General features: G+C 52.1%; 2 protein-coding genes across 3 annotated transcripts; one reads left to right on the top strand and one right to left on the bottom strand.

Annotated features, from left to right (window-relative positions):
• Positions 1–1,216: 1,216 nt before the first annotated feature.
• On the bottom strand, positions 1,217–6,215 carry PIH1D1 (PIH1 domain containing 1). Of its 2 annotated transcripts, none has more exons than XM_036274602.1 (10): positions 6,103–6,215; positions 5,184–5,277; positions 4,791–4,857; positions 4,241–4,420; positions 2,921–2,982; positions 2,738–2,819; positions 2,193–2,322; positions 1,878–1,953; positions 1,457–1,600; positions 1,217–1,334 (listed from the first exon to the last, which is right to left on the bottom strand). In XM_036274602.1, the coding sequence occupies exons 2-10, from the start codon at positions 5,271–5,273 to the stop codon at positions 1,293–1,295; spliced, it is 873 nt and encodes a 290-aa protein (XP_036130495.1). In that variant the 5' UTR covers positions 5,274–5,277; positions 6,103–6,215; the 3' UTR covers positions 1,217–1,292. The 2 variants fall into 2 exon arrangements, with proteins under 2 accessions (XP_036130495.1, XP_036130497.1); XM_036274604.1 differs by lacking the exon at positions 6,103–6,215 and adding an exon at positions 5,877–5,898.
• On the top strand, positions 6,022–26,400 carry ALDH16A1 (aldehyde dehydrogenase 16 family member A1). The gene is made up of 17 exons (XM_036274601.1): positions 6,022–6,250; positions 10,633–10,735; positions 11,152–11,278; positions 12,093–12,271; positions 12,357–12,434; positions 12,663–12,844; positions 12,948–13,100; positions 13,533–13,718; positions 13,858–13,953; positions 14,153–14,289; positions 14,449–14,554; positions 14,640–14,770; positions 15,127–15,294; positions 15,541–15,742; positions 24,185–24,370; positions 24,677–24,799; positions 25,862–26,400. Exons 1-17 carry the CDS (start codon positions 6,161–6,163, stop codon positions 26,021–26,023), a joined length of 2,409 nt encoding a protein of 802 aa, XP_036130494.1. The 5' UTR covers positions 6,022–6,160; the 3' UTR covers positions 26,024–26,400.
• Positions 26,401–26,584: the final 184 nt, after the last annotated feature.

Genomic DNA, 26,584 nt, shown 5'->3' with positions numbered 1-26,584 from the left:
AGCCCTGGCCAGTTTGGCTCAGCGGTTAGAGCGTCCGCCTGCGGTCCGGAGACCCGGGTTCGGTTCCCGCTAAGGGCATGTACCTCGGTTGCAGTTTGTCCCCGGCCCTGGTTGGTCGTGCGGGTGGCAGCCACTCGATGTGTCCCTTTCACATCGATGTTTCCCTCTCTCTCTCTTCTTCTCTCTCCCTCCCACTCTGTCTGTACAAAAAATGGAAAAATGTCCTCGGATGAGGATTAAAAAAAAAAAAAATAGACAGTGAGACGGAGGAAGGAGCCACACGAGGTATGAAGGCCAGACCATGACCTGGCTGACGTGGCTCAGTTGGTTGGAGTGTCATTCCATACACCAAAAGGTTGCAGCCTGGCTGGTATGGCTCAGTGGTTGAGCATCAGCCCATGCACCAAGAGGTCACCAGTTCAGGGCACATGCCCAGGTTGTGGGCCACACCCCCAGTGGGGGCCATGCAGGAGGCAGCCAATTGATTTTCTCTCTCATTGATGTTTCTGTCTCTCTCTTCCTCTCCCTTCCTCTCTCTCTAAGATCAATAAAGAAAAAAAAATTTTTAAGAAAAGTTGTGGGTTCAATTCCTGGTCAGGGCACAGATGGAAGGCAACCAATCGATGTTCTCTCACATCAGTGTTTCCCTCTCTCCTTCTCTTCTTGTCTCTCTGAAATCAATAAGCATATCCTCAGGTAAGGATTTTTTTAAAAAGGCCAGCCTGGCCAGTGTGGTTGAAAGTCAACCCATGCACCAAGAGGTCACTGGTTCGATTTCCAGTTGGGGCACATGCCCAGGTTGTGGGCCAAATCCCCAGTGGAGGGCATGCAGGAGGCAGCCAATGGATGTCCTCTTATCGATGTTTCTATCTCTCTCTCCCTCTCCCTTCCTTTCTCTCTAAAATCAATAAAGGGGGGGAAAGGACTTTGCACTAAAAAAAAAAAAAAAGGCCAGACCGCAGAGCCTGGAGTGCCAGGCTGAGGGCTTGGGCCTTCTCCCAGGGGCAATGGGGAGCCAAGGAGAGGTTGCAAACAGGAAGGGGCACAGTCAGCTCTGGAACCACATGGGAGACTGATGAAGGGAGAGACTGGAGGCCAGGAGTCAGGGAGAGAATGAGGCCTAAACTGCAACTGTAACCCCTTTGAGACGCCAAGGCTACAGTCCAATGTCCTTCCTCCCTCCCACTCCCTACGAAATCCTAGCCAGACACAGAACAAAGGCAAAAATCTTTTATTTCAGTTTTAGAGAAGCTACCACCTTCTTCTCCCCACTTGGAAGCACAGACACCAGGTCAAGAAGGCATGGACAGAAGGGGCATTGCCACCATCAGTTGCTGAGGAGAGGAAAGGGAGAGGATTCAGGACCCAGGAGTCCAGCCTCCAGCCCCTCCTCCCTCAGACCCAGGCCCCTCAATGTCTCCGCTTCCTCACACCACCATCCACCCCACCCAGGTACCCTTCTCTTCCGATGGAAGGCCGCCTTGCTCTCATCAGAGTTGATCCGCAGGGGGATGTAGGCATCCAGATGGTACAGCTGCTGGGGGCCCCCCATCACCAGGTGGTTCTCCCCGATCTCCAGCGACAGCCCTAGAGCTCCATCCTGGAGATACAGTGGAATCAGCCCCCCCTTCCCTTGCCAGCAACAGGTCACAGGCTGATAAGAACATGGACCAGGCAGAGTGCTGGGCTACCATATTTAAAGGGTCTAACATTCCAGGAGAAAGGTAGGGTACAGTAACTGCAGTTCTCCATGTTTCATCACTTATAATGCCCTGGGCATCTTTGGGGGAGCAGAAGTGGCCTGAAGGCCCTGTGGGACAGGAGGCAGCCATACTCAGAGGACAGCACTAACCAGCTCAGGTCAAGGGTGTGCTCACCAGTTTGGGGAGGTCAATTTCCGCCAAGAGGAGGTCAGGGGCTTCCAGCCAAAGGTTCAGGTGAGGCTTCTCAGGGCTGGGGAGGAACCAGACCCAGGGCTGAGCGCCTCCAGGTCTTTGCTGCACTGTTCCCTCTGCCTGGTATACGTTCCCTTCCTTCCCCGCTCCTTCCAGCCCTGCTGCCGCGGGCCTTTCTAGTGGGAGTTCAGCCTCTCTCCTCTGGGGGTTCCCAGAGCCCCAGGACACCGCCTGGATGGGCAGGGATTGCAAAGAGCACTGGGGAGACATGAGAGAGGGAACCCATCGAAAGCCCACCCTGCCTCAGGTCTCAAGGAGTCAGCCGTGTACAGGTTCCCCAGCTCCTGGATGGGAGGTCGTTGCCGGGAGCGGATATTTTGCTGGGAGATGGAGCCCATAAAAGGCCGGTTCTTCAATATACGCCACTCTGTGGGTAGGGAGGGCAGGGTCAAAGGTCACATGGGTCAGAGTTCCCTGTGCGCACCTGTGAGCTTCCGGGTGGAGGTAACCTGGAACCTGACCACACCCCCAAGCTTGGCTTTAGGAAGCCCGCCCACCTTAACCCCGCCCTTCCTAGGGTATTCCCCAATAAAACCAGACCCGGAGATGCTTCGGACTCCGCTGCTCCCTCGCTGCCCAGACCCTGGCCCTTACCTGGAATTCCGTGCCTGCCCCCTCCCCACCCCAAACACTGCCTTATCCCCTCAATTTACCTTGGGGGCCTGGCCCTCTCCCTGGAATTTGCAGCCAAGAGACTAATAACCCACACTAGCCCCGCCTCTCCCGCCTCTCCCGCCTCTCCTGCGGGCTGTCCCCAAGCTGCTCAGACCCCCGCCCCTCACCTGGATTCAGCTGCAGGCTGTATTTATCCTCCAGGCCCTCCCTGGCGATGGTGATCACCAGCTCTCGCAGGAAATCGCTGTTCTAGAAGAGGTGTGGGGGAAGCAGGACTTCGGGAGGGCTGGGGGGAGGGGGGTAAAGGAATAGGGCCCTGCCCAGGCCTCACCCGCAGCCACGCCCCCAACCTGCATCCTCAGGTAGAAGTTGCTGTTGACAGCTACGTCGTAGGCGGTGCAACCTTGGCCTTCTACGGGGAGAGAAAGGGGGTGAGGCCCCCGCTGTCCGGGGCAACCCCACCGCTCAAACATAGGCAAGGAGAAAACAAGGGATGATAGCAGCCACAAGAATCAGAGACGGAGAGACAACTAGGAAGTGAGGACTCAAGACACGCTCTTGCCAGTCTGGACTCACACCAGCCCCCAGTCTCGTTCTCTCTGGTGCGTCCCCACTATGTCCCAGAGCCGACCCTGCTCACAGTCCTCCCGTGGCTCCCCAGCACATCCAGACAAAGGTCTGAATAGTTCAGCTGGCACTGGAGGCCATATGTGGTCTGTCTCTCCCACCTAGGGGGAAAAAAAAGCTTTTTTTTTTTTTTTAAGAGAGAAAAACATTGATCAGCTGTCTCCTATACGCCCTCTACTGGGGATTGAGCCCATAACCCGGGCATGTGCCTTAACCAGGAATCGAACCAGGACCTTTCAGTCCATGAGATGATGCTCAATCCACTGAGGCACACCGGCTAGGTGAAAAAAAAGCTCGCTTCTATAGTGACCTCCTCCCTGTAAATTTCTTCCATCTCTCTGTTACTGACCAATCCAGTTCAATCACTCTTTCTGGCCTCTGGACCCTTCTGTCCCCTGTGCCCAGAACTCTCTTCTCCATCTTGGCCTAATGAGCTCCTCCAGTTCCTTCTAATCTTATATCCAACATCTTCTCCTCCAGGAAGCCTTTCCTGACTCCTCAGTGTAGGTGAAAGGCCCCCTCCAGTACAGCAAGAATCACACAATATTGAAAGAGAAGGTTCTGGGTTTGGTAAGTCCCTACTCCCCAGGGCACCACCCAAAGCTTGGTCCCAGGAAGCCTTGGAGGACATATGTAAATAGACAAAAACAAGGATATAGAGACAGAAATGCAACAGAGACAGAGGTGAGACAATGCAGAGAGACAGAGACAGGGGCGAAGGAGAAGGAAAACACAGAGATGAGAGAGCTGGCCCGAGTCTAGGGCCAGAAGATCAGCCAATGAAGCACCTGCCCAGCCCTCCCTTGCCCAGCAGTGGGACAAAGAGAAATGCCAGCTTGGCCAGGTGGGCAAAAGCAGGACTGCCCCATGCAGCCAGTGCTAGAAGCCCAGAAGGCTAGGGATATGCCACAGGGAAAAGGATCAGATCAGGGGATCCAGATTTCTAGGTTCTGTAAGAGGGGAGTTCTGGGTCCTGGATTCTGGAATCCTAGGGAAGAAAGGACCTAGGGGGCCTGCGCCCTGGGGCCTCTGAGGGCACTGACTTGCATCTAGTTCGGCATGAGGCTCTCCCAGACTCATGGGGATGCGAAACCCAGCTTGGTCCTCCTCCAGCATTTGAAGCAACTCATCCTCAGTCATGTCAGCCGGGGGAGGGATGGAGGGAGAGTGACAGATATTGATGAAAACTTTCCCTTCAGATGAGTTGGTCTTTATGCAGAAGCCTGGTGGGAATGGGTTAGTCCTGAGAATCTGTCTCCACATGGTTCTTGATTTCCATCCATCCTCCCTTCAGTCTGTCTTTCTTTTGATCTGTTCTCCTCTTTGAGTCTCAGTCCTCCACTTTCTGGTTCTGTTCCCCTACCCACCCCTGGAACCTCTGACTCCCTGTCTCGGAGTCTCTGTCCCCTAATCACTTCTGTCCACCCCCTCCTCTCTTTGGATCTCCCTCTGAGTCTCAGTTCATTTCCCCACCAAGGTTTCTAAACCCCCTCATTGTGTCTCTTTCCTCCCTCCTCTGTGTCCCCTGCCTCTAGTCTCTCTCCGCCTCTCTGGAAATCTATCGCACTGTCTTTGGGTTTCTGCCTTTCTCACCAGGTTGAGGTTGGATCTGTGTTGATTCTGGTCTGCTTGTCTGGGCTTGCTGGAGCTCCTTGGAGGCCTGTGTGAAGGAAAATGACTTCCAGACTTGGGGTCTGTGCTATCATACCCCTCATTTGTTCCTCGAATGTTTATTGAGCAATGTTTATGGACATGAGCCAAGCAGGGAATAAGACATATTATGTCCCCTTCCTCCTTTGAGGAACCCAAAGAACAACCCCAACCCTACTCCCCTTTATTCCAGAGCCTAGCAAACTTGGAGTTAACCAACTACCATTCCCGTAGGCCCTGTTGCCTCCCTAGTGCATTGTGAGAACTGTAATCCTATCTTTGAAAAAAAGAATCGCCCAAATCCTCAGGGACACAGGACTCCCGGTCAGTCCGCACCTGCAGCAGCAGCTCCTGGAAACGCGCAGCCTCGGGGCCCATTGCCTCTGCCTCGTTTACCTCTGGCACCAGCAGATTCAAGTCCGTCATGGCCCTGGGGAAGAGACCTCGGCGTCTCCAGAAAACCCGATGTGGGGGGCTGCTTCTTGGGCCCTCAACAGACCCCAACACGCACTCTTGTATATAGAAATCTAAGAATCTGGCCAGAAACTACAATTCCACTGAACCGATACCGTCGTCAAATCTATTAGGCGTCAATATCTCTAGATACTCTAGGTCCTACGTGCCAAATGTGTAAATAACAGCCACTCTTCCGGTCTACCTGTAACCAGAAATTGGAGTAGGCCACACTTCTGACCACCCCAAGACTCATTCATTACCCCCAGCAGCCGCGTTCCGTTACCAACCAATCAGAGTTTACGTATGAGGCCACGCCTTTCACCTCAACCAATCAAAATTACACCCTGCAGCTGATCCCTCAACGCCACACTTCCGCTGTGGACTCAAGTCACACTTTCCCTCCTTCCCCACCACCACCTCTGGCCCGGTTACGGGACACGCAAGGCTGGCACACTGTCGAAACCTTCATTTCAGTGTCCATCCTAGAAGACCCCCTTCTGATCTCTGCACTATCGCTTCGCCCCAGAGCTAGATTCGATGCACTTTTGCCAACCGGATGGAGGAAAGACACACCCATACGGCCACCCTTCTCCATCTGGACTTCTCCTATTTGCAAGGCACCCCCCTGTTCTCTTCTCCCGTCCCCGCGCTTTGAGAACTGCGCATGCTCAAAACTACGTCCAGCGCGCCCACCATCCCGCCTCGCCGTGGGCGGGGTCACCGGGTCCTAAGGTTGGGTTACGCTCTATCTCCTGGAGCCCGCCCTTTGCGCTGGAGAGGGCGGTCCCGCCCTTCGGACCTCAAGGTTCCCTGGGGTAGAGCGCCCCGCAGTCGGCGGAAAGCGGTCCGGACGGGTGATGGCTGCCACCAGCGCGGAGTCCCGCGCCCGAGAGATTTTCACCACGCTGGAGTACGGCCCGGCGCCCGAGAGCCACGCATGCGCACTGGTGAGGGCCTGCCCGGCCGGCGCTGCCCCCCCCTCCTCGCGTCGTGCCGCCCGGTTTCGCGCGCGGATTCCCGTGATCCACCGCGGCAGCTCAGCGACTCCGCCCTCCTTTGCTCCGGTGATTCCCGCCACCCCGTAGGACCCACGTCTGGAGGACGTTCCCTTGAGCCTTTGCGATTGCTGCCTCCTGGCCCTTGAGTCTGTTCCCGCCGTCCCTGGTTCTCGTGCGTCTCAGCCCGAACTCCAGGCGGTGTTTCCCCGATTCCTCTGACCCGCGCCACCCCAAGGGGTTCCAGTGAGTCCTCAGAACCCCCCTCAAATTCCCTTGGGGCTCCCGTGATCTTCCAAGGCACCTCTGAACCCCCCTGGACTTCCTATGATTCCTCAGTACATCCTGTGCTTCCCGTGGTCCTCCAGGGCACCCCCCCCAGAATTATTGTGGGGCTCCCTTAATCACCCGGAACTTCCGTGGAGTCCCCGTGATTCCTCAGGGCTTCCTCTGTACTTGTGTGACTTCCTCTATGATCTCGGGAACTCTCACCTCCTTTTTTTTTTTTTTAAATCCTCACCCGAGGATATTTTTCCATTTTTTGTGCAGGTAGAGAGGGAGGGAGAGAGAGAGAGAAACATCGACGTGAAGGGACACATCGAGTGGCTGCCACCCGCACGACCAACCAGGGCCGGGGACGAACTGCAACCGAAGTACGTGCCCTTAGCGGGAACCGAACCCGGGTCGATCTCAAGAACTCTCAGAACCCCAGAATAGCCCCGGCCGGTTTGGCTCAGCGGTTAGAGCGTCGGCCTGCGGTCCAGAGAGACCCGGGTTTGGTTCCCGCTAAGGGCACGTACCTCGGTTGCAGTTTGTCCCCGGCCCTGGTTGGGTCCTGCGGGTGGCAACCAGTCGCTGTGTCCCTTTCACATCCATGCTTCTCTCTCTCTCTCCCTCCCACTCTATCTGAACAAAATATCGAAAAATGTCCTAGAGTGGGTGAGGATATAAAAAAAAAAAGAACCCCAAATACATTAGAACTTATACCCACAACCCCTCAGAATACCTTCAAGGGCCCCCTACATGATCCCTCACCACCTCTCTGAATGTCCCATGGGCCCCCATGAGTCCTCAGGGCCTCTTAAAATCGTGATGATGCTTCCGTGACCCTTGGTGTTCAGAATTTCGTAGGACTGTCTGGAGGTTCCTGTAGATAAGGAAAGTGCCTGAATTTTCTATAATTAGGTCCCTCGGAATTCTCCATAGGACTGTGGTCATCTCGCAGGGTCATCTGGCACCCAAGCGTGAGGAACAGGGTTTGGGGAACTGAGAGGGCCAGGACAGTACTTGGGGTCTGGCCTTGTGACTGGGTGGTTGTTTCTGCCCCGCCCCCCTTCCCTCCATGGTGAACCCTGGAGGAGCAGGCTTTGGGGGAAAGATGCTGAGCTGAGCGTTACATATTGAAAGTGTGAGGGCCCTGGGGACAGGCATGAGCCATGTGCAGGAGTCAAATACTACTTTGAACCTCAGGTCTACTTTGAGGCACCAATGTAGAAAGATAATTGAACCGTGGGAGTGACAAGATTATATGGAAACACTGTAGACGAGGATAAAAGGAACTGGGAAGATGTACAGAGAATTCCCACACTTGGGAGTTAGAAGTGAAATATCATGAAATAGCCATGTGACAAAAGCTTATATTTATTGGGTGCTTTTTATATGCCACCCTCTGTGCTTAGCATAATTGTATTGAATCCCCCAAAACCACCCTGGGAGGGGAGTATTGTCATTATTTTAGCGACAGCACACAGAGGCTTGAAGAGGTAAGTAATTTGCCCATGGTCAACACAGCTTAAAAGAGGAAGCTGAAGTTTGAACCTGAGCCCTCAGATTCCAGAGCCTGTGGTGCCCCCACCTCTCCCCAAGCCAAGGTCTCAACCTTGTAGTCTGTTGGCCAGACTCAGCCAACAAACATGTTTTCTTTGGCCTAAACTTAATTTGTAAAAATGTGAATTAATGGACAAATAATTCCATGTAAACATCCGGGTTTCCAGCTTCTCTTGAAAATAAAAATCCCAAAATCCGGCAACCTTTGGCTCCCATTCCCTGACAAAAATCATCTGGATCCATTTGGGCCAGTTGGTCTTATTAGACAAATCGTGGGCTCTCAGTCTCCACCAGGCCCTCTTCTCACACTTGTGGTCTGCCAGGACCCTGTGGACATTCTTTTAGAGTTTTGTTTTTGTTTGGGGGGAAATTTTGCAAAATTCCACCGAGTACTTAATATTCTGAACTCTCATGTACCTATCACTGAGCTTAACAACGATTGACATTGGGTCCAACGTTGTATCCCTTTGTGTTCTCCTTTTCTGGAGGGGCTTAAATCCTGGATGTCACGTTATTTTCCCATAAAAACTTGACTCGTTGTTTCTAACACATAAGGACTCATTATGGAACATAACCACCCTGCCGTTTTCACACTTCTCATTAACAGTCATTCTCTAATATCTAATGTGCAGCTCGTGTTCAGATACTTTCAGTTGTTTCAAAAGTGTCTCTTCCCCACCTCCCCAGAGAGGGGGTTGAATTGGGAACTTCTGGCTGACCATTTGACTTTACAGAAAAAGGAGAAAGGCCAGTTGGCAGGGGAAGAGAAAAATCAGAAGACTGTGGCATCAGGGATGTGAAGACGAGTTTTTGGAAGGAAAAAAGTGGGAAGCAAGTCTTAGATTTAGCAAGGATTTGGGGAAGACCGGACCAGGGACAGAGAAACGTGAAGCCAATGTGGAGGGTGAGCTACAATCAAATTAATAAAAGATTCTTTATTTTTAAATCCTCACCTGAGGGTATTTTTGTTTATCTTCAGATAGAGTGGGAGGAAGGAAGAGAGAGAGCAACATCGATGTGAGAGGGACACATCCACTGGTTGCCTCCTTCACAACCCGACCAGGGCCGGAGACAGATCTCAACTGAGGAACGTGCCCTTGGCCAAACTTGAACCTGCAACTCTTTGGACCCTTGAGCTGACGCTCTAACCACTGAGCCAAACCGGCTAGGGCAATAAGAGATTTTTTTTTCTTGATTGATTTTAGAGAGAGAGGAAGGGAGAGGGAGAGAGATATAGAAACATCAATGAGAAAGAACATCGATTGGCCGCCTCCTGCCTGCCCCCCACGGGGAATCGGGCCCACAACCTGGGCATGTGCCCTGACTGGGAATCTAACCAGTGACCTCTTGGTGCCTGGGTCAACGCTCAACCACTGAGCCACACTGGCTGGGCAAGAGATTCTTAAGTAGTGCTGCTCTGAATATCTAATACATATGATTTATTTAATCCTTACCACAGCTTTGTGAGGTAGGGAGGGACTGTCATCCCCACCTCCCAGCTGACTTGCTTAGCAGAGGCCATGGTATTATAAGATCCGGCTACAGCTGCACCATGAGTAAGTACCAGAGCCAGGATTCAAACCCTGGCTGTGTGGCTCCTCACTCCAGGGACCCCCATACTAGGTTGCCCCTCTGCAATTTTTTACCAGTGCGATTCACAATAGCCAAAAAGTAGAAACAACCCAAATCCCAATCAACTGATGAATGGATAAACAAAATGTGGGCCATCTAGATAAGGAATACCATACAGCCATAAAAAGAAATGAAGTGTTGGTACAGGCTACGCCATGGGTGAACCTCGAAAACACCATAGCAAGAATAAAAAAGAAGAGGAGCCATGGCCATTTTGTTCAGTGGTTAGAGTGTCGGCCCGTGGACCAAAGAATCACAGGTTCAGTTCTGGTCAAGGGCACGGACCTTGGTTGAGGTTCAGTCCCCAGCCCAGGTCAGGGTCGTGCAGGAGGCAACCAATGATGTGTCTCTCTCACATCGATGTTTCTCTCTTTCTCCCTCTCTATCTGAAGATAAATGGAAAAATATCCTCAGATGAGGATTTAAAAAAAAAAGAAGAGAAAACTCCATGGCAAGCCAAAGAAGCCAGCCATAAAAAGACACATAGGATTCCGTTTATGTGGAAAACCCAGACTAGGCGAATCCATAGAGACAGACAGCAGATGAGTAGTTTCCAGGGGTTGGGCGCAATGAGGATGGGAGAGTAGCTGCTTAATGGCTGCGCAGTTCTCTTTGGGGGGTGACGAAAAGTTCTGGAATTAGAGGTGATGGTTGCACGACACTGTGAGTGTGCTAAATGCCACTGAATTGTACACTTTAAAATGGTTTAAATGATGAACTTACATTGTGTCTCTTACGTTTATGTGTATTTTCCACCTACACAGGAAACACGGGAAAAGAATTAGCAGGTGTTCCCCTCCCGGAGGACACTGGGTAGGGATTGAGATCCCCCAGCTGCTTCCCAGATCCCTTTCCAAACTCTTCCCTTCCCCCAGGCCTGGCTGGACACCCAGGACCGGTGCTTGAGTCACTACGTAAATGGAAAGTGGTTAAAGCCAGAACACAGGAATTCTGTGCCCTGCCAGGATCCCATTACAGGTAGGAGGTGTCCTCCAGTCATTAGGGGCGGAAGAGGCATCCATGCCCCCAGCCATACCCACCAAAGATATTCTCTGCTCAGGGCCCTGAGGGCAGGGAGCAGCTCATGGGGGGTCTGGGGGGCTGGGAAGTTCTGGTTCCTCTGGATGCTAATTATTCTAATATGGTCCCACGTCCCTGTGGACCATTTTTGAAGTCACCACCCTCACTAAAATCCCTTCCTTGCCTGTGGGAGGCAGTCAGAGCGATGACCAATAGATTTATCCCCATTTGTCAGATGATAAAACAGACTCTCAGCAGAGCTGGGGACCACCTATACTGCCTGCTGCCCGTGTCAGCCCGGAAATGTCAGCCCCCTCCAGTTCTGACACGGCCTCCCCCCTCTTCGTCTGGGTTCCCCCCATTTGTCTCCCCAGGAGAGAACTTGGCCAGTTGCCTCCTGGCAGAGGCGGAGGATGTGGCAACAGCTGCAGAGGCAGCCAGGACGGCATTGGAGGATTGGCGTGGACTCCCCGGGGCCTCCCGGGCCAAGCACCTGACTAGGTGATGCAGCTGAGGCGTGGACCGAGGGAGGTGGGGGACGACTTGAGAACAAAGACCCTCGTTCCCAACATCCCACGGAATTCATTGGCCACAGTGGCTCATATTCCCAGCATGCCTTGGGGCCTTCAGTGGCTAAAACATTCACTGGGACTAGTGATAATAAAGCCTCTATTCCCCAGAACATCCTTGGGGCTCATCGGGGATTCATTTCTCAGCAGCTCATCGGGGCTGGTGGAGCCCCAAAGCCCATTTTCTAGCACATTCCTGGGGCAGCTCAAGAAAGAGATTCCAGCCCTGGCCAGTTTGGCTCAGCGGTTAGAGTGTCGGCCTGCGGTCCGGAGAGACGCGGGTTTGGTTCCCGCTAAGGGCACATACCTCGGTTGCAGTTTGTCCCCGGCCCTGGTTGGTCGTGCGGATGGCAGCCACTCGATGTGTCCCTTTCACGTCGATGTGTCTCTCTCTCTCTCCCTTCCTCTCTCTCCCTCCCACTCTATCTGTACAAAAAAATGGAAAAATATCCTCGGGTGAGGATTAAAAAAAAAAAAAAGAAAGAGATTCCATCTCCCAAAATGTAATTGAAATGAGAGTTAAGCCCCAGCACCTCTGGGGGTCACAGGTGGGCAAACATCTTTGCACAGAGCCTCAGGTTTTGTTTCCTGGACTACATATCCCATGCATCTCTAGTGTCCTCCACCCCTGGTAAATGGTGGGGGTGCCCCAGGGGTTTCATGGGGATCATTGTAGTCCAGGTATATGTGTTCCAAGACGCTGACCAGGCTGAGGGACATGGGACATGACCTTGCTTTCTCCACAGGCTGGCCAAGATGATCCAGAAGCACCAGCGGCTTCTGTGGACCCTGGAGTCCCTAGTGACTGGGCGGGCTGTTCGAGAGGTTCGAGACAGGGATGTCCCGCTGGCCCAGCAACTGCTCCAATACCATGCAATTCAGGCACACACCCAGGAGGAGGCGCTGGCAGGCTGGGAGCCCATGGGTGAGAAGCAGGAGTCCTGGCCCCCAGCCCCTTCCTTCATCAGGACCCAGCAGTACCTGTCCCAGTCACCCCATTTGTTTTGCAGGAGTGGTTGGTCTCATCATGCCACCTACATTCTCCTTCCTTGAGATGATGTGGAGGATTTGCCCTGCCCTGGCTGTGGGTAAATGATGGGCTGGGGGCCCGGACTCCTGGGTCTGAGGGAGGAGGGGCTGGGGGCCTGGACTCCTGGTCTGAGGGAGGAGGGGCTGGGGGCCTGGACTCCTGGGTCTGAGGGAGGAGGGGCTGGGGGCCCGGACCCCTGGGTCTGAGGGAGGAGGGGCTGGGCGCCCAAACTCCTGGGTCTGAGGGAGGAGGGGCTGGGGGCCTAGACTCCTGGGTCCTTCCCCAGGCTGCACTGTGGTGGTCCTGGTGCCCCCGGCCTCCCCGACGCCCCTGCTCCTGGCCCAGCTGGCAGGGGAGCTAGGCCAGTTCCCAGGAATCCTCAATGTGCTCAGTGGCCCAGCCGCCCTGGGGCCTGTCCTGGCCTCCCAGCCTGGAGTCCAGAAGGTGGCCTTCTGCGGAGCGGTGGAGGTATCTTCAGGGCTAGGAGGGTGACAGGACAGGGCTGGGGGGCCGGAAGGCTTTTCCCTATCTGAACCCTGAGGTGTGTGTGTGGGGGGGGGGGGTCTCCCAGGAAGGACGTGCCCTTCGTCGGACCCTGGCGGGCGTGGGTCCCGAGCTGGGCCTGGCACTGGGGACCGAGTCGCTGCTGCTACTGACCGAAGCGGCGGATGTGGACTCGGCCGTGGAGGGCGTGGTGGATGCAGCCTGGTCCGACCGCAGCCCGGTGAGACTCTGTGCGGGGCCCCCTAATGTGCTTGGGTTGGGGGCCGTGCATGTCTGTCTCCAGACCTCAGGGCCCGCCTGTCCGTTCATTTTTATTTTCAGTTCTGGGCGCCCGGCTGCTGTCTTGACACCATTGCATGTGTGGGACCCTTCCTTGCAGATTCCCGGGTCTCCTCCCCGCCCCGTCTTTCAGGGGCAGGGCTATGTCTCCTGCAGGACCCCAAGTTCTGAGGGCTGATGTCCCTGGTTTTCCAAACTCTGTTTACTCTGAATCACTGACTTTCTGTAACCCCACCTCCTGCCTGGGGTCTGGGCCTCGGAGGGTCTCCAGGTTCCTTGGCCACTTCTCCCTGATGCTCCTTTGACCTCTGCCTGTGTGTCCCCCCAACATGGGCCCTGAGTTTCCCCACCCTGACACCCTTCTTCCTAATAGGGGGGCCTCAGGCTTCTCATCCAGGAGTCTCTGTGGGATGAGACGATGAGGCGGCTCATGGTGCGGATGGCGCGGCTTCGCGGAGGCCGAGGGCTGGACGGGGCCGTGGACATGGGGGCCCGAGGGGCTGCTGCACACGACCTGGCCCAGCTCTATGTGCGGGAGGCCCGGAGCCAGGGTGCACAGGTGAGCCACATGCAGGCTCCACGGTGCCAGGGGAGGCGGGACCTGGGTCTGAGGGAGGAGGTACGGGGGGCCTGGGCTTCTGGGTTCCTGGGGAGGAGACGCCGGGGGGCGGACTTTCAGATCCATTTCTTTCTCCCAGGTATTCCAGGCAGGCGATGTGCCCCTAGAGAGCCCATTCTTCCCCCCAACCTTGGTCTCTGACCTGCCCCCAGCCTCCCCGTGTACCCAGGCAGAGGTGAGCCCTTAGGATTCCAAAGATCTATTCCACCCGCCCACCTGCACCCGGACATGGGCCGCAGCAGCGGGTGACCAAGTGGGGTAACCCTTTGGCCTGGGTCTGGGGCTGCTGACTGCTGGACGCTGGTCCCCCAAAGGGTGGGGTATTGGAGGGAGGGGCTGGCCAGGCTGCTTGAACTCGCTCGTCACCTTTCCAGGTGCCGTGGCCTCTGGTCGTGGCCGCCCCATTCCGCACAGCCAAGGAGGCACTGGCCTTGGCCAACGGGACGCCCCGAGGAGGCAGTGCCAGCGTGTGGAGCGAGAGGCTGGGGCAGGCCCTGGAGCTGGGCTACGGGTCAGTCGGCGCCCACTGGGGCACAGCCAGGGGCCTGTCGGGATAGTCCAGGCTTCAGCCTTCGCGTCTCCGTCTCGCTCTGGGTCTCTCTCCCCAGCCTCTGACTCACCACCCGTTCAGCTTCCTGTTTTTCCCTCTGACGTCCCCTTCTCCCCATAGGCTCCGGATGGGCACAGTCTGGATCAATGCCCACAGCCTCAGGGACCCTGCAGTGCCCACAGGTGGCTGCAAGGAGAGTGGCTCATCCTGGCATGGGGGCCCGGATGTGAGTGCACCCCCCCCGCCGCCACCAGCATCCCTTCATCAGCCTTGCGCCCGCCTTTCGTCCTCTGACACTGCCCCTCTCACAGGGTCTGTACGAGTACCTGCGACCCTTGGGGACCCCTGCCCGGCTGCCCTACCTTTCGGAGCATCTGAACTATGACACCTTTGGCCTTGCTGTCCCCTCAACCCTACCAGCTGGGCCTGAAACAGGTCCCAGGTGAGCTGTTCCAGGGGCCACAACTCCCAGAATGCTGTGCGTGGGTGTGGAAGGGGCAAAGGGAGGTTGTGGCAGGCTCCCCCTGGACTGAAGGGGGTTCATTAGAGCCATCGAAGGGTCTCCAAGTCCCCCTGAGAACTGCATTCTGGGTGTTATGGCCTCCCATCCACTGTCCAGGCCTGACGAGTCTCGGTTCTGCTAAATGAAGGTCTGATCTCCCAGAGACTCATGGGGCCAATAATTTGGGGTCACCCAGGCGCTCATGGGAGCTGGGGTGGTCCATCCAGTGGGGTGCTGCATGGGCTCTGAGCAGACCTGGGCCCCAGGACTCAACCTCACACCTCACCCTGCTCCAGCCCAGCACCCCCCTATGGGCTCTTCGTGGGGGGCCGTTTCCAGGCTCCTGGGGCGCGGAGCTCCAGGCCCATCCAGGATTCCCACAGCAAAGTCCATGGCTATGTGGCTGAGGGTGGAGCCAAGGATATCCGAGGTGCCGTGGAGGCTGCTCACCAGGCTGCCCCTGGGTAAGTGGGGTCACACAGGAAAACCCAGAGGGCGTGAGGCATAGTCTGAGACCCCCAAGGGCTGATGGGCTGTGGGGTCTGGACCTCGAGGGCTGGTGGGCTGTGGAATCTGAGCTCCCACAGCTGACGGAATAGGGGTCTGGCTTCTCACTCTCCTGGGGCGGATGAGCCACGGGGCCTGGACCCCAGGGTAAGGGCTCCAGGACCAGGAGGATACCAGCCCCCAGTGTGCACTGTCCGCCACAGCTGGGTGAGCCAGCCCCCGGGGGCCCGGGCAGCCCTGCTCTGGGCGCTCGCAGCTGCCCTGGAGCGCCGGGAGCCCACCCTGGTCTTGGGGCTGGAGCGACACGGAGTGGAGCCCAAGACTGCCAAGGCGGAGGTGGAGCTGAGCGTGAGGCGGCTTCGGGCTTGGGGGGCCCGCGCCCAGGCCCAGAGCCACAGCCTGCAGGTGAGGGGTCTGGGAGGGCAGACAGGGCGGGCGGTCTGGGGTGGGGTCAGAGCAGAGGCTCTGGAGTGAGCCCCACCGGCGGCCTAAGCTGTGATCACCAGCAAGTAGCCTCACCTCTCCGTACCTCGATCTTCTCATGTGTATAATGGGCATACGGCCCACTTTCGATTAGCGTTTCAAATTGTCAGTGACTCGGTAAACTGGGCCATAAAATCAATCTAATGGGTTGTAGCCATGACTTTACTTTTTATTTGACAGTTTTTACTTTTGTATTTGTATTGAGTTTGTGGAGGTCACACTGGTTAACAAAGTCACGCAGGTCCCGGGCACGCAGTCCCACAGTACAGCAACTGTGCGGTGTGCTCTGTGTGCACCAGGTCAAGTCTCGGTCGTCACCACTTACTGCCCCTGCGCTCTCCTCCGCCTGCCCCCAGCAATCATGCTGTTTTCTGTCCATGAGTTCTTTCTCGTCTTTTATCTTTTATTTTTTGCTCAGCCCCGCCACCCACCGCCACCCCGACAGCTGTCAGCCTTCTCTTTATCTGTGAGTCTGTTTTGTTGTTAGTTTTTTTTGTTCCTTAGAGTCCACATGGGAGTGAAATCATATGGTTCTCGTCTTTCTCTGACTGGCTTATTTCACTTAGCATAATGTTCTCCAGGTCCTTCCATGCCGTATTTGACAATTTTTTTTTTTTTTTATCCTCACCCGAGGATATTTTTGCACCCATCTTCAGATAGAACGGGAGGGAGAGAGGGTGGAAGAGAGAGAGAGAAACATCGATGTGAGAGAGACACATCGAGTGGTCGCCACCCACACGACCCCAGTTGGGGCCGGGGACAAACTGCAACCAAGGAACGTGCCCTTAGCGGGAACCGAACCCGGACTCTCTGGTCCGCGGACCGACACTCTAACCACTGAGCCAAACTGGCCAGGGCTGTATTTGACAATTTTTTTTTTTTTATCCTCACTCGGGGACATTTTTTGATATTTTGTTCAGATAGAGTGGGAGGGAGAGAGAGAGAGAAACATCGACGTGAAAGGGACACATCGAGTAGCTGCCACCCGCACAACCCAACCAGGGCCAGGGACAAACTGCAACCGAGGTACCTGCCCTTAGCGGGAACCGAACCCGGGTCTCTCTCTGGACCATAGGCTGATGCTCTAACCGCTGAGCCAAACCGGCCAGGGCCAATGTGTCCCTTTCACGTCGATGTTTCTCTCTCTCTCTCTCTCTCTCTCTCTCTCTCTCTGTCTCTCTCCCTCCCTCCCACTCTATCTGAACAAAATAATGGGAAAATGTCCTCGGGTGACGAAAAAAAGAGAGTCAATGGAAAAAATATCGTTGGGTGAGGATTAACAACAATAATAAAAGTAACTGAGGTATAATACATACGTAGTAAACTGTCCCTTCTCAGGTATACAACTTGATGGAGTTTGACAAAGAGATATAGTTGTATAATCACAATCAATACACACATCGCCCCGGAGGGTTTCCTTCCCTCTGTCCCTCTGACTAATCCCTTTCCTCCCACTCCAAGCGCTTGGCAACCACCAAACTGTTCTTCTAGTTTCTTCCAGAAGAGCATCAATGGACTCAGGCTATGTAGTGTTTTGTGTCTGGTTTCTTTCATTGCTTTTAAGATTCATGCACATTGCATTTCTTTTCATAGCTGAATAGTCCCTTCCGTGTGTACCACGTTTGCTCTGGCACTTACCAGTCGCTGGAGAGCTGGGTATTTCCAGCCTTTAGCTATTATGAGTAAGCAATTTGCATACATGCCTTTGTCTGAACAGAAGATTGTGTCACCCTTGGGTAAATACCTAGAAATCAGAGGGCTAGATGGTGTGATAAGCGGATATGTAATTTTACAAGAAACTGCCAGTTTTTCAAAGCTTTGTACCATTTTGCTATCCCCGTATGTGTTTCCGTTTCTCTACATCCTCACCAACATTTTAGAATTATCCATTTTTATTTAAAATTTGAGCCATTTAAAAAAATTGATCTTCGAAAGAGGAAGGGAGGAAGGGAAAGAGAGAGAGAAATATCGATCAGCTGCCTTCTAACCCACCCCAACCAAGGATTGAGCCCTGACTGGGAATCAAACCCAGTGTATACCCTTTGGTGTATAGGAGGACGCTCCAACCAACCCAGCCACACTGGTCAGGGCTAAAATTTTAGCCGTTTTCATAGGTATGTAGTTATGCCTAAATGTGGGCTTCGGTTTGCATTTCTTTTTTTTTAATTATTATTGATTTGAGAGAGAGAAAGAAGTATCAGTTTGTTCTACTTACTCACGCACTCACTGGTTGCTTCTTATACATGCCCTGCGCGGGGATTGAACCTGCAACCTTGGTGTATTGGGCCGACACTCAAACCAACTGAGTTAGACGGCCAGGACTTCGCTTTGCATTTCACTAATGATTAATCTTTAGCCCTGGCCGGTTTGGCTCAGCGGTTAGAGCATCGGCCTGCGGTCCAGAGAGACCCGGGTTCGGTTCCCGCTAAGGGCACCTGCCTCGGTTGCAGTTTGTCCCCGGCCCTGGTTGGGTCATGCGGGTGGCAGCCACTCGATGTGTGACTTTCACGTCGATGTTTCTCTCTCTCTCGCTCCCTCCCACTCTATCTGAACAAAATATGGGAAAATATCCTCGGGCGAGGATAAAATAAATAAATAATCTTTAGTGGCGCTGAGCATCTTTTCATGTGCCTGATTGCCAGTCATCTCTCTTCAGTGAAGTGGCTGGTAACATCCTTAACCCTTATAATTGGTTTAATTGTTGAGTTGAAGAGTTTTTTATGTCCTGCCAGTGGTGTGGCCCAGTGGTTGAGCGTCGACCCATGTACCAAGAGGTCGCCGGTTCGATTCCCAGTCAGGGCACATGCCCAGGTTGTGGGCCCGATCCCCAGTGGGGGGCATGCAGGAGGCAGCCAGTGGATGTTCTCTCTCATCGATGTTTCTATCTCTCTCTCTGTTTCCCTCTCTCTCTAAAAATCAATAAAGAAAAATATTTTATTTTTTAATTATTGAAAAGCAAATTGTTTTTTATGTATTCTGGGTCCGAGACCTTAATGACATGTATTTTGCAAATGTTTCCCCAGTCTGTTGGCTTGGCTTATCGTTTTCTTGAGTGTCTTTCTTTTTTATTATTATTATTTTATGTTAATTTCAAGTGTACAGCATAGTGTTTCGACAGTTATAAAATTTGTAGTGATACCCCCAGTAATTCAACCCACCATGCATACAATATTTAATGTTGTACAAATAAAGTTTGCGCAATATTACTGACTAGATTCTCTGTGCTGTACTTGCCATCCCTGTGACTATGATGTAACGACCAGTTTGACTTCTTGATCCCCTCAGCTTTTCTCCCAGCCCCCCACCTCCTCTCCCCTCTGACAACCCTCAGTTTGTTCCCTGTGTCTATGATTCTGTTTTTATTTGTTCATTTATTTCGTTGTTGAGATTCCACATATAAGTGAAATCATATGGTATTTCTTTCTCTGACTGATTCATTTCACTTAGCACAATACCCTCTAGGTCTATCCATGTTCTCACAAACAATAAGATTTTACTCTTTTTTATTGTTGTTAATCCTAACTGGAGGATCTTTTTTCCACTGATTTTTAGAGAGAGTGGAAGGGAGAGAAGAGGGGGAGAGAAAGAGAGGAGAGAGGTGCCTGGCCAGTGTTGCTCAGTGGATTGAGCATTGTCCAGTGGACTGAGAGGCCCCAGTTCTATTGCCAGTCCTGACACATGCCTGGGTTGTGGGCTCGATGCCCAGCAGGGGGCGTGCAGGAGGCAGCTGGTTGATATTTCTCTCTCACATCAATGTTACTCTCTCTCTTTCTAAAAAAATCAATAAAAACATTTTTTTAAAAGAGGAGAGAGAGAGAAAAACATCCATGTGAGAGAGACACATCAATTGGTTGCCTCCCACACGTGCCTCAACCGGGGCCAGGGATCAAACCTGCAACCTGGGTACATGCCTTTGATGGGAAATAGAAACCTCGACCCTTTGGTGCGTGAGCCAATGCTCCAACTACTGAGTCATGCCAGCCAGAGCTGCTAGAACTGTTATGGTTCAAGTCTTACATTTAAGTTTTTAATCCATTTTGAGTTTATTCTTATGTATGGTACAAGAAGGTTGTCTACTTTCATAGTTTTGCATGTATCTATCCTTTTTTTTTTTTTTTATCCTCACCTGAGGACACTTTTGCATTTATCTTTAGGCAGAGCGGGAGTGAAGGGGCAGAGAGAGAGAGAGAGAGAGAGAAACATCAGGTGGTCGCCACCCACACAACTCCAACTGGGGCCGGGAACAAACTGCAACCGGGGTACGTGCCCTTAGCGAGAACTGAACCCGGGACTCTGTGGTCCACGGACCGATGCTCTAACCGCTGAGCCAAACTGGCCAAGGCTCTATTCAATTTTTTAAAACCATTTATTGAATGGACTGTCTTTACCCCATGATCTGTTCTTGCCTCTTTGTTATATATTAATTTACCACATAGGTATGGGTTTATCTGTACCTGTTTTTATGCCAGTACCACGCTGTTTTGATTACTATAGCCTTGTAGTATAGTTTGATATCAGGTAGTGTGATACCTCCAACTTTGTTCTTTCTCCAGATTGCTATAGCTATTTGTGATCTTTTATCATTCCATATAAAATTTTGGATTATTTTGTTCTAGTTTTATGGAAAAATACCATTGATATTTTGATAGGGATTGCATCGGATCTATAGATTGCTTTGAATAGTATCAACATTTTAATGATGTTAATTCTTTCTATTCATGAGCACAGTATATACTTCCATTTATCTGTATCTTCTTCAGTTTCTTTCTTCAATGTCTTATAATTTTTTAATGCAACTGTAAATGGGATTGTTTTCTTAGTTTCTCTTTCTGACAGTTCCTTATTGGTGTATAAAAATGCAACCAATCTCTGAATATTAATTTTGTATCCTGCTACTTTCCTGAATTCATTTATTTGTTTTTGGTGGAGTCTTTAGAGTTCTCTATATATAGTATCATGTCATCTGTAAATAATGACAGTTTTACTTCTTCCTTTGTGATTTGGATGCCTTTTATTTCTCGTCTGATTGCTATGACCAGGACTTCCAGTACTATACTGAATGAGTGGTGAGAGTGGACATCCCTGTCTTAGTCCTGATCTTAAGAGAAACACTTCACTTCTCCCCATTGAGTATGATGTTAGCTGTGGGTTTGTCATGTATGGCTTTCTCATGTTGAGGAATGTTCCTGCTATTCCCACTGTGCTGAGAGTTGGGGTTTTTTAAATGATAAATGGGTGCTGGGTTTTTGTCAAATGCTTTTTCTGCATCTATTGATATGATCATATGATTTTTATCCTTCATTTTGTTTCTGGTGTATCACATTAACTGATTTGCAGATATTGAACCAACCTTGTATCCCAGGAATAAATCCCACTTGATCATGGTGTAGGATGTTTTCAGTGTATTGCTGGATTCCGTTTGCTAATATTTCATTGAGGATTTTTGCATATGTGTTCTTCAGGGATACCGACATGTAATTTTCTTCGTTTGTAACGTCTTTGTCAGGTTTTGAAATGAGAATAATGCTGGCCTCATAAGATAAGTTTGGGAGCCTTTCTCTTTTTTGAAGTTTTTGGAATAGTTTGAGAGGGATAGGTGTTCATTATTCTTTGAATGTTTCATAAAATTTACCTGTGAAGCCATTCATTCCAGGACTTTTGTTGGGAGTTTTTTATTACTAAATCAGTGTCATTGGTTGTCATTGATCTGTTCAGATTTTCTGTTTCTTCTTGATTCAGTCTTGGAAGATTGTATGTTTTAGGAATTTGTTTACATCTTACAGATTGTCCAACTTGTTGGCATGTAATTGTTTGTTGTATTTTGTTATAATTCTCTGCATTTCTGTGGTATCAGTTATGACTTCTCTTTCTTTTATGATATTATTGATTTGGGTCCTCTCTTTTTTTCTCGATGAGTCTGGTTAAAGTCTTATCATTCTTATTTATCTTTTCAAAGAACAAGCTCTTGTTTCACTTATCTTTTGTGGGGTTTTCTATTTTTTTATTTTTTATCCTCATCTGAGGACATTTTCCCCATTTTTATTCAGATAGAGTGGGAAGGGGAGAGAGAGAGAAACATCGACATGAAAGGGACACATCGAGTGGCTGCCACGCGCATGACCCAACCAGGGCCGGGGACGAACTGCAACCGAGGTACATGCCCTTAGCGGAACCGAACCCGGGTCTTTCTGGACCACAGGCCGACTCTCTAACCACTGAGCCAAATCAGCCAGGGCTCTTTTGTGGTTTTTAAGACTCTATTTGGTTTATTTCCGCTCTGATCTTTATTATTTCCTTCCTTCTACTCACTTTGGGCTTTGCTCTTTGTTATTTTTCTAGTGCCTTTAGGTGAGCGGTTCTCAACCTATGGGTTGCGACCCCTTTGGGGGTCGAACGACCCTTTCACAGGGGTCACCTAAGACATAACAGTAGCAAAATTACAGTTATGAAGTAGCAACAAAAATAATTGTATGGTTGGGGGTCAGCACAACATGAGGAACTGTATTAAAGGGTCGCAGCATTGGGAAGGTTGAGAACCACTGCTTTAGGTGGAAGTTTAGATTATTCGAGATTTTTCTTGTTTCTTGAGGTAGGCCTCTATTGCTGTGACTTTCTGTCTTAGAACTGCTTTCACTGTATCATAGAGATTTGCGGTTGTGTTTCATTTTCATTTGTCTCAAGATCTCTTTTGATTTCTTCCTGATCTCACTGTTACCCGAGTCCTTGTTTATAGTAACACGTTGTCGAGCCATGTGTCTGTGTATTTCTCAGGTTTTTCTTTTTTTATAATTGATTTCTAGTTTCATATTGTGGTTGGAGAAAATGCTTGATGTGATTTTTTTTTTTAATCCTCATCCAAGGGTATTTTTACATTTATCTTCAGACAGAGTGGGAGGGAGAGAGAGAGAGAAACATCGATGTGAGAGAGACACATTGACTGATTGCCTTGTGCACGACCCCAACCAGGGCCGGGGACGAGCGGCAACTGAGGTACGTGCCCTTGGCCAGAACCGAACTCGGGTCTCTCTGGTCCACGGGCTGACGCTCTAACTGCTGAGCCAAACTGGCCAGGACCACAAATGTTTATTTATCTATTTTTTTTATCCTCACCTGAGGACATTTTTTGTTCAGATAGAGTGGGAGGGAGAGAGAGAGAGAAACATCGACGTGAAAGGGACACATCGAGTGGCTGCCACCTACACGACCCAACCAGCGCAGGGGACAAACTGCAACCGAGGTACGTGCCCTTAGCAGGAACCGAACCCGGGTCTCTGAACCACAGGCCGACGCTCTAACCACTGAGCCAAACCAGCCAGGGACACAAATGTTTATAGCAGCATTATTCATAGTAGCCAGAATTCTACTTGGCAATCAGAGGGAGTGAACATGCCACAGCATGAGTGAACTTTCAAATAACTATGCTGAGTGAAAGATGTCAGATTTAAAAAGTGTAGAGCCCTGGCTGGTTTGCTCAGTGGTTAGAGCTTTGGCCCGCAGACCAAAGAGGCCCAGGTTCGGTTCCCACTAAGGGCACGTGCCTTGGTTGCAGTTTGTCCCGGGCCCTGGTTGGGGTCGTGTGGGAGGCAACCAATCGATGTGTCTCTCTCACATGGATGTTTATCTCTCTTCCTCCCTCCCTCCTTTCTACTCTATCTAGAAATCAGTGGAAAGCCCTGGCCAGTTTGGCTCAGCGGTTAGAGCATCGGCCTGCGGTCCAGAGAGACCCGGGTTCAGTTGCAGTTTGTCCCCGGCCCTGGTTGGTCGTGTGGGTGGCAGCCACTCGATGTGTCCCTTCACATCGATGTTTCTCTCTCTCTTCCTCTCTCTCCCTCCCACTCTACCTGAACAAAAAAATGGAAAAATATCCTCAAGTGAGGATTAACAACAACAAATGTATCAATTGTATCCTTTAAAATGTACACAGTTTAGTAAATATCAATCACAAAGGGTTTTTTTTAAGGTATACACACACACAAACCCATGGCCCAAGGTCTGAGCTCTCTGTACACATTAGCTCTTCATTTTAACAAGTCTCTGAAATAGGTACAATCATTACCCTCATTTCACAGATGGGAAACTACAGCCCAGTTGGGTTAGGTAACTCGCTCGAGGTCACATAGCTCATGAGTGGTGGAGCTTGGACCTCAACCCTGGCCCTCTGGCTCTGAACCATCATCTGGGTATATAATTATTGGAGTTGCTATGGAGAAGCATAGATGGGGATGTGAGGAGGGAAGGGGCAGATGATGGAAGTGGTCCAGAGAGACCCGGGTTCAGTTGCAGTTTGTCCCCGGCCCTGGTTGGTATCATGGGAAGGGAGTCAGGTACCCTGCCCTGCCTTTGACCTCCCGCCTGTCCCTGCAGGTAGCTGAGCTGAGAGGCCCTGTGCTCCGACTTCGGGAGCCGCTGGGGGTGCTGGCTATTGTGTGCCCGGACGAGTGGCCCCTGCTTGCCTTTGTGTCCCTGCTGGCCCCTGCCTTGGCCTATGGCAACACCGTGGTCCTGGTGCCCAGCGGGACCTGTCCCATCCCAGCCTTGGAGGTTTGCCAGGTACAGTTGGCTGCCTGCTGCTGCTCCCAGCAGCACCTGGGGCAACAGACAAGGCCTGCAGGAGTTCGGCTCTCGCCCTCGCCCCTTGGTAACCATGGTAACCCCAGTCCGGGAATCCAGGCCTTCACCCTCTAGAGCCAGTGACCATGTTCTTCAGACCACAAGCCTTCACCAGTCATGACCCCAGTCCCGCTCCTTCTGGGAGCCCCATGCCGCTCCCCCAGGTGCTCACTCCCTGCCCCCACTGCCCTCGGGGTCTCAGACTCCTTCCTCCCTAACCCCGGCGGCCCCTCTCCCGTCCCCTAGGACATGGCCACCTTGTTGCCAGCGGGCCTGGTGAGTGTGGTGACGGGAGACCGGGACCATCTGGCGCGCTGCCTGGCCTTGCACCAGGACGTCCAGGCCCTGTGGTACTTCGGATCCGCCCAGGTACCCTTTCTTTTCCCGCCTTCTGTGTCCTAAACTCCGCAATAGACGCCTCCCCTTCTGGGAACATGGCTCTGCCCCCTTAAAACTCCTCGCCCTGGCCGGTTTGGCTCAGCAGTGGAGTGTTGGCCCGCGGACCAATGAGTTGCAGGTTCGATTTCGGCCAAGGGCACGTACCTCCGTTGCAGTTTGTCCCTGACCCTGGTCGGGGTCATGCAGGAGGCAACCAGTCGATGTGTCCCTCTCACATCGATGTTTCACTCTCTCTCTTTCCCTCCCTGTCTCTCCCTCCCACTCTATCTGAAGATAAATAGAAAAATATCCTCAGGTGAGGATTAAAAAAAAGTGTTGCTAAGGGGCAGAAACTCCTTAGCAACCAGGTTCTGAGGGCCCGCCCCTTTAGAGCCCTGGTTGCTAAGGAACAGGATGTGTTTAGCAACAACAGCCTGAGACCTCGCCTGGCCCAAAGACCTAATCTTATTGGACAGCCCATCGATAAGGACTACACCATAGTAACCGTTAGAAACCCGTCGTCTACCCTCTTTCAACCTCCTGATGGAAACTCCTTGTCAACAAAAACCCCAGGCCCCCGCCCTGGCCGGTTTGGCTCAGCGGTTAGAGTGTCAGCCTGCGGTCCTGAGACCCGGGTTCGGTTCCCGCTAAGGGCATGTACCTCGGTTGCAGTTTGTCCCCGGCCCTGGTGGGTCGTGCGGGTGGCAGCCACTCGACGTGTCCCTTTCACGTCGATGTTTCTCTCTCTCTCTCTCCCTCCCACACTCTATCTGAACAAAAAATAGAAAAAATGTCCTCGGGTGAGGATAAAAAAAAAAAAAAAAACCCAGGCCCCGTTTGAACATGGGCTGCTAGCGGGGAGGAAATTCCTTAGCCACATAGGTCAGCCCCGTTTTCCCCGGCATGTGCGTGGTTTGCTTGCCAGGAGCTGAGCGTCACAGCGGCGCGGCCTAGGTCAAGCCTTCCTTCCCCTCAGTAATAGTCTTGTTGCCAGAGGAGCAGCTGCTTGGCAAACAAGCCAGAGGACACAGGCATCTCCCGTTTCCATTTCAGGGCTCCCAGTTTGTAGAATGGGCCTCAGCTGGGAACCTCAAGCCCGTGTGGGTGAGCAGGGGCTGCCCGCGCGCCTGGGACCAGGAGGCCGAAGGAGCAGGCCCCGAGCTGGAGCTTCGGGCAGCGCGGACCAAGGCCTTGTGGCTGCCCATGGGCGACTGACGCCGAAGTGCCACCCACTCCATCTCGGACAGAGAAGAGCCGGATCCCCCCACAGATCCCACACGCCTGGAACTTTCCTCCTATTTTGATTTCCGTGCCCTCAAATAAAATGGCTGTGCTTTCGAGGGAGAGGGAGTGAGCAGTAACTTTGGGTCTGTTGAGATCGCTTTAGTTCTGTGACTCAGCAGTCTGGTGGGCCGGCTTCAGTACACCACAGTGTTTGTGAAACAGATCAAGGGGACCGAGGAGCCCGGGACAGGACAGCGGGGCCTCTTGTTTCTCCTTGGGCTCTATCAGGCAGCTTCTGTTCTTTGGCGTCCTCTGTGCATTGCCTCCGTGCTGGTATGAAACAAAACACGGTAGCTCTCAGAAATAAAGAGCCCTGGTGAGGAACTCGTGCCGATTTCCGTGGTGTAAATGCTGCCACCAAGCTCCAGGGGACTGAACAACCGGCAGACGGAATTCTTGGATTTTAACAGCTCCCATGAGCCACTCCAGCACACCAGTGTTTTAGAATTCTCTTTGAGGCAAAGAGCCCACTCGCTCTAGCACAGAATAAAA

Source organism: Molossus molossus, unplaced genomic scaffold (genome assembly GCF_014108415.1).
Source record: "Molossus molossus isolate mMolMol1 unplaced genomic scaffold, mMolMol1.p scaffold_m16_p_21, whole genome shotgun sequence".
Classification (NCBI taxonomy): Eukaryota; Metazoa; Chordata; class Mammalia; order Chiroptera; family Molossidae; genus Molossus; species Molossus molossus.
This window is presented reverse-complemented; position numbering and strand designations above follow the sequence as displayed.

Excerpts from the sequence above, each read along its gene's own strand:
- PIH1D1 (XM_036274602.1), bottom strand. The coding sequence starts at position 5,273 with ATGACGGACTTGAATCTGCTGGTGCCAGAGGTAAACGAGGCAGAGGCA. Across the intron at positions 1,954-2,192 it reads TCCTTGAGACCTGAGGCAGG|CCCTGAGAAGCCTCACCTGA; the intron begins GTGGGCTTTCGA and ends GTTCCTCCCCAG. Across the intron at positions 1,601-1,877 it reads AAATTGACCTCCCCAAACTG|GATGGAGCTCTAGGGCTGTC; the intron begins GTGAGCACACCC and ends CTGTATCTCCAG.
- ALDH16A1 (XM_036274601.1), top strand. The coding sequence starts at position 6,161 with ATGGCTGCCACCAGCGCGGAGTCCCGCGCCCGAGAGATTTTCACCACG. Across the intron at positions 6,251-10,632 it reads AGAGCCACGCATGCGCACTG|GCCTGGCTGGACACCCAGGA; the intron begins GTGAGGGCCTGC and ends CCCTTCCCCCAG. Across the intron at positions 12,435-12,662 it reads TTGCCCTGCCCTGGCTGTGG|GCTGCACTGTGGTGGTCCTG; the intron begins GTAAATGATGGG and ends GTCCTTCCCCAG.